Consider the following 14103-nt stretch of genomic DNA (forward strand, 5'->3'; position numbering starts at 1 on the left):
ACTGAACTAGAACTGAACTAGAACTGAACTAGAACTGAACTAGAACTGAACTAGAACTGAACTAGAACTAGAACTGAACTAGAACTGAACTAGAACTGAACTAGAACTGAACTAGAACTGAACTAGAACTGAACTAGAACTGAACTAGAACTGAACTAGAACTGAACTAGAACTGAACTAGAACTGAACTAGAACTGAACTAGAACTGAACTAGAACTGAACTAGAACTAGAACTGAACTAGAACTGAACTAGAACTGAACTAGAACTGAACTAGAACTGAACTAGAACTGAACTAGAACTGAACTAGAACTGAACTAGAACTGAACTAGAACTTTACTAAAACTGAAATCGTTTTTCCTAATTGAAGCGTCTCGCAATTTCACTTCTAATCATATTTGGAAAGGTTAAATTAAATCTTTGTTAAAATCTTAAGAGATATCTTTCAGTTTCTAAATTTAAATAGATTCTAAATTGATAAACTCTTTCTTGATATTGAAAAACACCAACAAGTCCTAAAATTTTGTTTCCAAAAACTAAACCGCCAACCTCTGTTCTAATAACAATATGCGCTACATTCCAGATATGTGAACATTTTATTGATAACACAAAAAATGGACACTGTCTAATTGTGCTTAGAATGATAATTAATTAATTTGTTTGTTTATTTTCAGATTATTTAATAATATAACACACGCTCTACGAAGTAATGATTTTCTAAAGAGCAGAAGCAATTTAGAATAAAGTATCCCTCCCAAAATGTTTAAAAGATGTTGATAAGAATTTAAAAATAATAATAAAATTGTCTATAAAGTAGATAGAATTTTACTGAAAAATTCAGTTGCATTTAGAAAATTATACAAGTAGGTTGTTTTAAAAAAGTATAGAAAATTAAATTTCAAGTTTAAAGTGTGAACTATTTGCAACAGGAGTAGACTTCAAAAACAAAATGTTACTATATCTAATAATAACAGTGAGCACCTTAATTGTAGTCTATTTAAAATGGCGTTATAGTTATTGGCAACGTATGGGTTTTCCCTATGTGGAGGCCCAAATACCTTTCGGTGTTTTGGATCCGGTTATACGCACATGGAAAAAATCTCTTGGAATGGCTATTTACGATGTCTACAGAGAAAGCAAAGATAAAGTAGTGGGCATTTACTTAATAAATCGTCCGGCTTTATTGGTGCGTGATGCTAAATTGTCACGTGATGTTTTGACTAAAGATTTTAGTAGCTTTCATGATCGTGGTGTTTATGTGGATGAGGAACATGATCCCATGTCAGGAGGTCTATTCTTTTTAAAGGGCAAAAAATGGAAGTCTTTGAGAACAAAACTAACACCTTCTTTTACATCGGGTAAATTGAAGGGAATGTTCGGTACCATAGAGGATGTTTCGAATAGAATGGTGGATTATATTCGTTCACAATTGCCAGAGGATGGCAGCAGTGCGACAGTGGAAACAAAACAAATTTTTGTTACGTGAGTACTGGAAGCTCTTTAGAAGTGATCGTTGCGAATCTAAATTATCTAATAAGAGAATGATACTGTTTCAATTGAGCAATCTGTGATCATTTTTTGCCATGTTGATAGCGAAATTATTTATTTTAATTTACGTTTTATTTTGTTACAGCTACGCTATTGATATTATAGCATCAACTATTTTCGGCTTAGAAGTCAATAGTTTTGAAAAACCCGATAATGAGTTCTTTGCTTTAAGTCGAAATGTAAATGAGAACAGCTATCTTGGAAATTTCCGTGCCACTTGCCAATTTTTGTTTCCAGGGTAAGTAAAAAAAGAAACTAACAAAATTAATAAAGAAGATAAGGGAAACATCTTTAAAATACATTTAATTAAAAAACAAAAATAAATTATTTTTTTGTTAAATTTATATACCATAAAATTATTTATTACAAATTATTTAACTTTTACGTAAACATAAGCTATCGTATAAACGACCTCTGCGGCCACATATTGTTTATATTGTTTAATTGCTAATTCAGATGTTTCTAGATTAAGTACAAAATAATTAGTAAACGAATTAATTAATTAATCTTCTGATGTTTCCAATTACAACTTATTAAAAACTGAGATCAAAAACAATACGTTAAGTTTAACAACTTAGAAATAGAACTGAGCTAGGACTGAACTAGGAACGGAACTAGAACTGAACTAGAACAGAACTGAACTAGAACTGAACTAGAACTGAACTAGAACTAGAACTGAACTAGAACTGAACTATAACTGAACTAGAACTGAACTAGAACTGAACTAGAACTGAACTAGAACTGAACTAGAACTGAACTAGAACTGAACTAGAACTGAACTAGAACTGAACTAGACTGAACTAGAACTGAACTAGAACTGACTAGAACTGAACTAGAACTGAACTAGAACTGAACTAGAACTGAACTAGAACTGAACTAGAACTGAACTAGAACTGAACTGAGAACTGAACTAGAACTGAACTAGAACTGAACTAGAACTGAACTAGAACTGAACTAGAACTGAACTAGAACTGAACTAGAACTGAACTAGAACTGAACTAGAACTGAAACTAGAACTGAACTAGAACTGAACTAGAACTGAACTAGAACTGAACTAGAACTGAACTAGAACTGAACTAGAAACTGAACTAGAACTGAACTAGAACTGAACTAGAACTGAACTAGAACTGAACTAGAACTGAACTAGAACTGAACTAGAACTGAACTAGAACTGAACTAGAACTGAACTAGAACTGAACTAGAACTGAACTAGAACTGAACTAGAACTGAACTAGAACTGAACTAGAACTGAACTAGAACTGAACTAGAACTGAACTAGAACTGAACTAGAACTGAACTAGAACTGAACTAGAACTGAACTAGAACTGACTAGAACTGAACTAGAACTGAACTAGAACTGAACTAGAACTGAACTAGAACTGAACTAGAACTGAACTAGAACTGAACTAGAACTGAACTAGAACTGAACTAGAACTGAACTAGAACTGAACTAGAACTGAACTAGAACTGAACTAGAACTGAACTAGAACTGAACTAGAACTGAACTAGAACTGAACTAGAACTGAACTAGAACTGAACTAGAACTGAACTAGAACTGAACTAGAACTGAACTAGAACTGAATTAGAACTGAACTAGAACTGAACTAGAACTGAACTAGAACTGAACTAGAACTGAACTAGAACTGAACTAGAACTGAACTAGAACTGAACTAGAACTGAACTAGAACTGAACTAGAACTGAACTAGAACTGAACTAGAACTGAACTAGAACTGAACTAGAACTGAACTAGAACTGAACTAGACGAACTGAACTAGAACTGAACTAGAACTGAAACTAGAACTGAACTAGAACTGAACTAGAACTGAACTAGAACTGAACTAGAACTGAACTAGAACTGAACTAGAACTGAACTAGAACTGAACTAGAACTGAACTAGAACTGAACTAGAACTGAACTAGAACTGAACTAGAACTGAACTAGAACTGAACTAGAACTGAACTAGAACTGAACTAGAACTGAACTAGAACTGAACTAGAACTGAACTAGAACTGAACTAGAACTGAACTAGAACTGAACTAGAACTGAACTAGAACTGAACTAGAACTGAACTAGAACTGAACTAGACTGAACTAGAACTGACTAGAACTGAACTAGAACTGAACTAGAACTGAACTAGAACTGAACTAGAACTGAACTAGAACTGAACTAGAACTGAACTAGAACTGAACTAGAACTGAACTAGAACTGAACTAGAAACTGAACTAGAACTGAACTAGAACTGAACTAGAACTGAACTAGAACTGAACTAGAACTGAACTAGAACTGAACTAGAACTGAACTAGAACTGAACTAGAACTGAACTAGAACTGAACTAGAACTGAACTAGAACTGAACTAGAACTGAACTAGAACTGAACTAGAAGAACTAGAACTGAACTAGAACTGAACTAGAACTGAACTAGAACTGAACTAGAACTGAACTAGAACTGAACTAGAACTGAACTAGAACTGAACTAGAACTGAACTAGACTGAACTAAGAACTGAACTAGAACTGAACTAGAACTGAACTAGAACTGAACTAGAACTGAACTAGAACTGAACTAGAACTGACTAGAACTGAACTAGAACTGAACTAGAACTGAACTAGAACTGAACTAGAACTGAACTAGAACTGAACTAGAACTGAACTAGAACTGAACTAGAACTGAACTAGAACTGAACTAGAACTGAACTAGAACTGAACTAGAACTGAACTAGAACTGAACTAGAACTGAACAGAAACTGAACTAGAAACTGAACTAGAACTGAACTAGAACTGAACTAGAACTGAACTAGAACTGAACTAGAACTGAACTAGAACTGAACTAGAACTGAACTAGAAACTGAACTAGAACTGAACTAGAACGAACTAGAACTGAACTAGAACTGAACTAGAACTGAACAGAAATGAACTATAACTGAACTAGAACTGAACTAGAACTGAACTAGACTGAACTAGAAGAAATGGACTAGAACTGAACTAGAACTGAACTAGAACTGAACTAGAACTGAACTAGAACTGAACTAGAACTGAACTAGAACTGAACTAGAACTGAACTAGAAACTGAACTAGAACTGAACTAGAACTGAACTAGAACTGAACTAGAACTGAACTAGAACTGAACTAGAAACTGAACTAGAACTGAACTAGAACTGAACTAGAACTGAACTAGAACTGAACTAGAAACTGAACTAGAACTGAAACTAGAACTGAACTAGAACTGAACTAGAAAACTGAAATAGAATGAAATAGAACTGAAATAGAACTGAACTATAACTGAACTAGAACTGAACTAGAACTGAACTAGAATTGGACTAGAACTGAACTAGAACTGAACTAGAACTGAACTAGAACTGAACTAGAACTGAACTAGAACTGAACTAGAACTGAACTAGAACTGAACTAGAACTGAACTAGAACTGAACTAGAACTGAACTAGAACTGAACTAGAACTGAATTAGAACTGAACTAGAACTGAACTAGAACTGAACTAGAACTGAACTAGAACTGAACTAGAACTGAACTAGAACTGAACTAGAACTGAACTAGAACTGAACTAGAATTGAACTAGAACTGAACTAGAACTGAACTAGAACTGAACTAGAACTGAACTAGAACTGAACTAGAATGAACTGAGAACTGAACTAGAACTGAACTAGAACTGAACTAGAACTGAACTAGAACTGAACTAGAACTGAACTAGAACTGAAGTAGAACTGAACTAGAACTGAACTAGAACTGAACTAGAACTGAACTGGAACTGAACTAGAACTGAACTAGAACTGAACTAGATCTGAACTAGAACTGAACTAGAACTAAACTAGAACTGAACTAGAACTGAACTTGAACTGAACTAGAACTGAACTAGAATCTCAAAACCGAATGCCTCATTTATCTATATGGAAATTAAAAATGTCATTTAACAAAAATCTTATACCTAACATTAAAAAACTGAAAAAGTCAAATTATTTGTTTTACAAAATGATTATTGCGCAAAAAAAAACGTCTACATAATTTCTTTACAGTTTGGAAAAAGTATTTCAACGTATGGGCTGGTCAGAACCGGCTCCTGACTCTATGAAAAAACTAGTGCGTCGCACTATCGAATATAGAGAAAAAAATAATGTGACACGTAAGGATATGTTGCAATTGTTGTTGCAACTACGTAATACAGGAAAAATCAATGATGATAACGATGAAGAATGGTCGGCAGAGAAAACAAAGGGTAGGAAAATTTAAGCACACAAAATAATACATAACTAGTAGTGACATATATAAGTGTGTGTTCACTATCTTTACAAAGAATTGTATAAAATTTAAATTTTTAATCAATTTTCCGGTTTTCTTTTCTTTTTACTTTACACACAAAAAGATGCTCTAAGCAGCTTGTCGGTGGATATGATAGCAGCCCAATTGTTTTTATTTTATGTAGCCGGTTTTGAGACCTCTGCCTCTACTACCGCTTTTACCCTCTACGAATTGGCTCAATACCCTGAACTGTTGAAAAAAGCCCAAGAAGATGTTGAACAGGCTTTGGAAAAGCATGGCAAAATGACTTATGATGCATTGAAAGATATGAAATTCTTAGATTTATGCATAATGGAGACAACACGTAAATATCCAGGTTTACCCATATTGAACCGTGAATGTACCCATGACTACCCCATACCCGATACAAATATGGTTATTAAAAGCGGTACACCAATTATAATATCATTATTTGGTATGCATCGTGATCCTGAATACTTCCCCAATCCGTTACGTTATGATCCTGAAAGATTTTTGGAGGAGAATATGAATTACGATCCCATTGCTTATATGCCATTTGGAGAGGGACCACGTATTTGTATAGGTAAGTTGAAGATAGATTTTATTTTACAAATTTCATCTTAATCCTAAAATATATTTCATTTGTTTTGCAGCTCAACGTATGGGTAGAGTAAATGTAAAAGCCGCAATTGCTCAAGTATTAACTAATTTCAATATAGAAATCAATCCTAATCGTCATGAAATTGAAATTGATAACTTTGGTATTCCCATAATGCCCAAGGGTGGTATACCCGTAAGATTATCACGAAAAATTAAATAGAATTTAAACATATTTTTAATAATTTGTTAAGAAATGTAAATAGATTGTAAAGATTTCAAAATGATTACTAATAGATAGTTATTTTAAAAACAAAATCCTAAATTTATAAAGACTGAAATTCTGAAAATGTAAAAAGATTTAATTAATTCACCAATACGAGAAAATAATGATTAGAATAAAATTATATAAAATCCATTCATTACAGTGTTACTATTTTTTAAAAATGAAGATTGGAATAAAATTAACTAAAATTACTCTAAAACTGATCTAGAACTGAACTTGAAATGAACATGAACTGAACGTAAACTAATCTAAAACTGAACTAGACCTAGAACTGAACTAGACCTAGAACTAAACTGTTGATTTCTTACTAAGCTAAAAATAAGTATTTTTCTTTATTAGAGCCATTTTTTATAAATTCTTACTAAAATCATCAAATCCAATTAGTACACAAACTCACCAATTGTAAACAAGTTAAATGTAGTCAAATTTCTAATTAAACACTTGGAAATAATTAAAATTTATTTTTTTAAGAAAATACTTAAATACAATCAACATAAGAATTCTACGAACCACTTAAATTTGAAAAATGCTTTAAAATTTAAATAAATGCACTATAAATTTATATTTTTAAAATGTAATTTGTTTTGTTTTGAACAGCTGCCCCAGACTTCTGCGCCTAATGATTTCAAGCAGGCGGCGTTAGAATGTAAAAATATAGGCGGCACTTAGAATTCTTACTTTTAGTCGAATAACAAAAAAGCGCACAAAATGAAAATAAAATGCAAACTTAATAAATTTCGAAAATTAAACGAAATTGCTAAATAATTCTATAATAATAAGTTTATTTTTAAGAGATTTAAAACGATTAACTTTTGTCGCTGGCGGCTAGGTTTTGTCGGCTCTCAGCCATTCGAAACACTTAAATACAACTGTGTGTTATGGTTACAAATAGAAAAAATGCTTATGAGAAAGAAAACCACTTACCTTCGCTTTATGTTGTTTTTATTGCCACAGCAAAGATGTTATTAGTTTTGTAAGTTTTATTTTCTTTTTGATTTGATTTAAAAAAATTTCGTTTAAATTGTAAATATAACAATTTACATGAAATATGTTTTATAGCTTTTAAAAGCCTGTCGCCATTTTTACACCACAAAAAACACACACACAAATCACACTCTCGTTCTCAAAAACGTACGCAGCAACTCAATTAAAAACAACGTTGTTTTTGTTGTAATTTGCAAAGACGTCTGTGAATTCTATTTTTTTAAATGATTTTTCACACCTTTAAAAGTAAATAATTGTTAAACTTTTGAAATATCTCGATAAAATTCTTATTAAATGTTAAGATTTTAAAGGAATTTTTAAAATTTATGCAATTATTTAGGAAAAATTAAGCAAAAGCAACACACGACCGACGAACGACATTCCCAAGAAAAGTCAGACGGCAAAAAACTAAATAAAAAAGAGTTGCCAGATCAGCAAAAGAAAAATAAAATTAAGTGAAAAATAAATGCAATACAAATAAAGCTTAGCATTTAATTATGTGTTTTAAATAATTTGCTTATATTTTTTATTTATATTTTTAATAATTTTAATTCTTTTTATCCTAAAGCAGCAGTGTTTAGTTTGTTTTGTTTTACTTACTAAACATGTCTCTTTGATGACAATTTAAAATGTCATATATTTTTCTTTGTCTCATTCTCTCTTTCTATTTTTTATTACTGTCTTTTACCTTATAATAATACAAGAAAAAATGATGTGGATTTATAATTAACAAGAAAAATTATTTAAAACTAAAGAAAAAGTGTTAATTTTGTTAAAATTTGTTTAAAAACATTTAAGGTATTGTTGTTCAAATAGGAAATTTGTTGTTTATTGGTGAATAAAATAAAATTTTCTTCCTTTACAGTTAAGGGTCTTCTCTAGTACGAGTGAAAAAATTAGATTTTTACCCCAAAACACCCCTGACCCATATATTTTTCTTTTTTTTTATATTAAATTTTACTACATTAAGACATCGCGTAGTATAAAGCTACATACATATTAATATATTAAACAGCACGTACCCGTATCGCGTACCTTTTTTTGTTTGTTTCTTTCCGATAGACCCCGAAAAGGTGGTCTTGAAGTAAAATAAACGAAATTACGTGAAAAACAACTATCGATAGTAAAATAAACAATGACGATCATAGAGGGTAATAAAGATGAGGCTTTACGCTGTATTGATATAGCGGTCCAAGCACTATCCGAGGGTAAATTGGAAAAGGCCGAAAAGTTTTTACTAAAGGCGGAGAAACTTTTTCCTACTCAGAAGGCCAAAGGTGAGTTAGTGGAATATGTAAAATAGTTTTCAAAAGAAAAATTAATTGAAGAACTTTCTAATACATTGAAAGAATTTTAAATTTATTGCATTTTTATGGAAACAAAATTCTAAGATAAGTAAGAAAGGCAAGGCATAATTTCCCCGGAGATTTTAAATAATGAAAGTTTATAAAAAACTATTGTTTTCTACAGTTTAAACTTTAAATTGTAATTATTTTATAATTCCCATTAAAAAATAACTTGATTTTCCCCTTAGATCTTTTAACCAAAGTCAAAAGTTTCCCCGCAAACGGCGGAGGTTCTACAGCATCCTCCGCCAATAATACCAGCAATGGTGAGGGAGTGCGTAAACGTAAATTATCAGACTCACGTAATGCCGAACCTGACTATACCTCCGACCAGTTGGAGGCTGTACGCAAAGTCAAGAAATGTAAAGATTATTATGAGATCTTGGGCGTAACAAAACAATCAACCGATTCGGAAATTAAAAAAGCTTATAAAAAGCTTGCCTTGCAATTGCATCCCGATAAAAATCGTGCTCCCGGTGCAGTAGAAGCTTTTAAGGCTGTGGGCAATGCTGCGGCTATCTTAACGGATCCGGAGAAGCGTAAACAGTATGATATGTACGGCATTAATGAGTCACATAGTGGTGGCGGTGGTGGAGGTAATGGTGGCATGCGTGGCAATTATTATGCCAGTGATTATGGCTATGCACGTGGTTTCCAGGCCGATGTAAGCGCAGAAGAATTATTTAATATGTTCTTTGGCACCGGGTTTCCCCAACAAAATGTTTACATGCGGTCACAACGTCGCCGTCAACAAAGAGAAGAAAGAGAGGTATTTGTTTTTTAAAGTTAAATATATTGGTTTATTTATTTTATTTAATCGTTACAGAATCAATCCTCTTCTTCGGCTTTGATAAATCTTTTGCCTATTCTGCTGCTTATTGGTTTGTCTATGATGTCCTCCTTCTTTATATCTGATCCCATTTACAGTTTGTCACCCTCACAGTAAGTTTTTTAACAATGTTTTGTTATAAATATTGAAAAATTTATTTATTTCAGTAAATACTCGGTTAAACGTGAAACCAATGGCTTGAAAATTCCCTATTATGTAAAAGACAACTTCTATTCCGAGTATCAAGGTTCGGTGGGACGTTTAGAGGAATCGGTGGAAGAAGATTTCTTTAATCATCTAAAACACTCTTGTAGTCGTGAAAGAAATTATCGTAAGTTTTTGTTTTTAATTTTTAATAGAAATACTAAGAAATGTTTTTAATCCTTTTCCTTCCTCCTTCAGGCGACTCTATGCTGGCAAAGGCCCGTAGTTTTGGCGATCGTGATTTGTTCCGCAAGGCCCAAAATATCAATATGCCTTCGTGTGACAATTTACAAAAATATTTAAATACATAGTTTAATTTATTAAGTTAATTATTCATATAACTATAGCTGCAGCGGATTAATATTTTTAAATTAAACTTTAAACGAATTATATATGTATTGTTTATTTACCACTTTTTGTTTAAGTTTTTCTTCTTGTTTTTCTTGGATTTATAAAAACTATTTTTTGAAAATTAAATTTTAAATGTATCTTTGAAATAACGCAATGGACATATGAAAGTTTAATAGTATGTGCAAGAAAATTATATGGTTTAGATTAAATTTAATTGGTTTAAATAAAATTCATCATTATAGTGTTAAATTTATATTTTGTTGTTATTTTATAGAGGGTGGTTAGTATGTGTTAGAGAATATTTAAGTAAAATTTATAACTCGAATTAAAATTTGATGAAAACCTTGTAATTTCTGAAAGAAAATCTATAGCCTAATCTGTAGTCTAGTCAATGATCAGTCTATAGTCTAATCAATAGTTTAGTCTATAGTATAATTTATAGTCTAATCTATAGCAATATATTGTCTATTATATAGCCTAGTTTAAATCTATTCTATTTAAAAAAACGCTTATTTCTAATTTTCTTTCTCTATTCTAGATGCAACCCTTGACAAACATAATTGAATAGTGTAGTCTGTTCAAAAACCTTTTATACATAGCTGCCATACTTTTCAGTTAATATAGCTTCCAAACAATGTTGCCAAATTTTTTTCATTTTAGTTATACACATTTTTAGTTTAGTACTAAATTGTAGGACTTTATCCTTAAGCTTAGACATAAACCAAAATTTTAATCTGTGCCTACACTGTAAAAAATACTAGGTGCTGTTATTGTTACCGAAATTCAGATAGTGGCAGTTTGATTTTATGTGTGGGTGGAAGAGATAATTGATATTCGTTCTCTTTTTCTCACACACAAAATCAAGGTTTCCAAAAAAAGTTGACCTGTGTGAACCGGCAATTACCTCGATGTTCCATTCGTCCTGCTGTTTACTTCGGGTTTTGCTGTGAACTACATACAAGGCAAATTTTGTCGATAGCAAATCAAGTAAATAACCAATTGCATTAAAATTGATTAGTTCCTTTTAAAATATTTATTTAGATTATTAAAAAAATATAACTTAGAAAAAACTAATTAGCAATAATTGCCTCCAAAGCCGCCACTACATCTCCACTCTGTTCGCGCAATACTTTTTCAGCTTGCATTTTAGTAATCAACATTTCGTTCATCTAAAAGTAAAAAAACAACATTTTAGAAAAGTAAGAAAATTCTATACTCCTTCGCAACTTACTATAAGTTCTATATCTTCTTTCTTAACTTGGACCATTTGCAGTTCCTTTTCTTTGGCCTCCCTTAACTCATCTTCCTTTTGTCTTTGATTGCCGAATTGTTCTACAGCCTATAAAATCGCACAAAATTAATAAATTTGTTAACATTTGCAACTTATCAAGAACTAAACCTACACTTGATATATTGGCGGTGGAGATTTCCTTTTCTTCAGCATAGTCAGTAACTCTTTCCAGATCGGCAGCACCACCATCATGTTTAGTTTGCTTTTTTTGTTTCTTATCTTGGACATCGTCTTCAGCGCCATTAATTTCATGATCAGCCATTGTTATTTAATAAGTTTTATTAATAATTTTAAAGAAAAATAATGTGATTTACTAGGTTTTTATAAAAAATGTGCAAATTCTCTGATTGATGAAAAAATAACAAAGAAGAACAAGCTTGAATGACACAAGGTAAGGTGGATTTAAATAAATAACATATTTATAAATAATTTGACATATCTGTTATTACGAGAATAGTTTTTATACGAGTGATTTGACATTTCTCATACAAATAGCTGAGCTATCAATATCACCTTACGTAAATTTGTCATGACATTTAATAAAGCTGTGTTTAGTAGTCATAACACAAAAAAAGTATGTTTATTTGTCATTTTTAAACTTGGCAGCACTTGACGTAAAGATAAATAAATAAAATTTTACTGATAATAGCAAAACTTTCTCCAATTTTAATTAACAAATTATATTTCTTATTAATAATGTCTTCTAGTCATAATATAAAATTGGAAGTTTGTGTAGATTCTATAGCATCGGCTATAGCAGCTGCAGAGGGTGGAGCTGCACGCTTAGAGCTTTGCTCTGCTTTAAGTGAAGGAGGCCTGACACCTTCTGTGGGAATTTTAAAGGCTCTCAAAGATTTACCTCTAACCATACCTATATTTTGTATGTTGAGACCCAGAAGAGGTCATGATTTCGTTTATACCGAACTTGAAATGTCTGCCATTTTACATGACATGGACTTATTGCTGGCCGAAGGAGCAGATGGTTTTGTCTTTGGTGCTCTTACCGCCGGCAGAGAAATAAATACAGAACAATGCCAACAGGTGGTGGAAAAAGCTAAAGGTTTGCCGCTTACCTTTCATCGGGCCTTCGATGTCACCAATCCTGAGAAAATGGATGAAAATGTGGAGTTAATTATAGACATGGGTTTTAAACGTTTACTATCCAGTGGTTTTAGACAAACGGCCGAGGAGGGATTGGATTATTTGTGCCAATTAATAGCTAAACATCATAAGGACATAACAATAATGCCAGGTGCGGGTGTAAATGTAACAAATTTAGAAGAAATATTAACCACCAGCAAATGTACAGAATTTCATGCCTCCGCCAAAGCGGCAGCAGACAATACTGAGGATAGTAATAATGTTAATAAAATGGAATGTGAGGTATCAATGGGTAAGGCTGATGTACTGCCCTATGATATTTGTGATAAAAATGTTGTACGTAAAATGGTAACAATTGCCAAAGCAATGGCAGCTAAATAAAACGAGAAAAATATGGGTCAATTTTTATTTCCTAATTAGCTCACATAAGGAATCATCTGTTTATAAAGTTTGTTTTTAATTGGAAATATATGATTCCCTGGATATTGTTTTGATTAAATGGGGTCTTCGGATACCCAATAAGTTTCTTAATTCACAAAAATTATTATATTATTGAGTCCTTGTAATCGATCCAACATCTAACTAAACCGGTCAAGAGTTTGCCAATCGATTAAGTGCTACAAATTAGGAAAATCTGTCCAATTAAGGAAAAGAATCAAGTCCGTATACCTACGTTGTGCAAAATTAATTAAAGCACTAAAGGGTCCAAAAGGGAGGACATATATTTAAAATATCTCATTTGTGTTGGTATATATTTTACATGTGCATATGATCGTTATACTTTTATACTTCCATTTTTATTTCTTCCTACTGGTTATGTTTTTTAATTTTTTTAAAGAAATTTAATTATAAAAATTGTTGGGCTGGGTGGCATCACTAAATTCAAACCGTTTAAATATGCTTGACGCCGTTACTAGTTTTGGACGGGGCTGCAAATAATATGTCGGCTAAATTCCAAACGGAAATTTTTCATTAGAAAGTTGTCCAAAGTAAATTAATTAAAAATTAATAAGTTGAAGTTGTCCGTTTTTTAGAAAAACATCTTCATAATAGTTTGTTGTACAGGTAATTAATTGTCTCTGTAAATTTAGAGATTTTTATTATAACAGTTTTTCCATAGATGATAATCTGAAGAAATTTTTTTTATTAAATGAGGATCTGCCGATATATAAAAAACTGTTAGAAATTCATAATTAAAGAAATTCTGAAGACAAATTTCGAATCCCGAGCATTGACAACCGATTTTTAAGATTTGAACAAATTATTGCTGGCTGAAATGGAGACCTACAATCTAGAA

General features: G+C 31.8%; 4 protein-coding genes across 4 annotated transcripts; 3 read left to right on the top strand and 1 right to left on the bottom strand.

Annotated features, from left to right (window-relative positions):
• The first annotated feature begins 837 nt into the window (after positions 1-837).
• LOC119610113 (probable cytochrome P450 6d5) lies at positions 838-6839 on the top strand. Its single transcript, XM_037965212.1, has 5 exons — positions 838-1480; positions 1632-1784; positions 5574-5773; positions 5921-6400; positions 6471-6839. Exons 1-5 carry the CDS (start codon positions 948-950, stop codon positions 6635-6637), a joined length of 1533 nt encoding a protein of 510 aa, XP_037821140.1. The 5' UTR covers positions 838-947; the 3' UTR covers positions 6638-6839.
• Positions 6840-8306: 1467 nt separating this feature from the next.
• LOC119610114 (dnaJ homolog subfamily B member 12) lies at positions 8307-10487 on the top strand. Its single transcript, XM_037965213.1, has 6 exons — positions 8307-8482; positions 8550-8961; positions 9219-9799; positions 9857-9972; positions 10027-10190; positions 10262-10487. The coding sequence occupies exons 2-6, from the start codon at positions 8820-8822 to the stop codon at positions 10372-10374; spliced, it is 1116 nt and encodes a 371-aa protein (XP_037821141.1). The 5' UTR covers positions 8307-8482; positions 8550-8819; the 3' UTR covers positions 10375-10487.
• Positions 10488-11381: 894 nt separating this feature from the next.
• On the bottom strand, positions 11382-12127 carry LOC119610117 (huntingtin-interacting protein K). Its single transcript, XM_037965218.1, has 3 exons — positions 11818-12127; positions 11646-11753; positions 11382-11583 (listed from the first exon to the last, which is right to left on the bottom strand). The coding sequence occupies exons 1-3, from the start codon at positions 11965-11967 to the stop codon at positions 11485-11487; spliced, it is 357 nt and encodes a 118-aa protein (XP_037821146.1). The 5' UTR covers positions 11968-12127; the 3' UTR covers positions 11382-11484.
• A 182-nt stretch (positions 12128-12309) lies between these two features.
• Positions 12310-13200, top strand: LOC119610119 (copper homeostasis protein cutC homolog). The gene has a single exon (XM_037965221.1). The coding sequence runs from the start codon at positions 12402-12404 to the stop codon at positions 13185-13187; it is 786 nt and encodes a 261-aa protein (XP_037821149.1). The 5' UTR covers positions 12310-12401; the 3' UTR covers positions 13188-13200.
• Positions 13201-14103: the final 903 nt, after the last annotated feature.

Source organism: Lucilia sericata, unplaced genomic scaffold (assembly GCF_015586225.1).
Source record: "Lucilia sericata isolate MDLA Ls3-8-SP2 unplaced genomic scaffold, ASM1558622v1 Contig001120F_arrow, whole genome shotgun sequence".
Classification (NCBI taxonomy): domain Eukaryota; kingdom Metazoa; phylum Arthropoda; class Insecta; order Diptera; family Calliphoridae; genus Lucilia; species Lucilia sericata.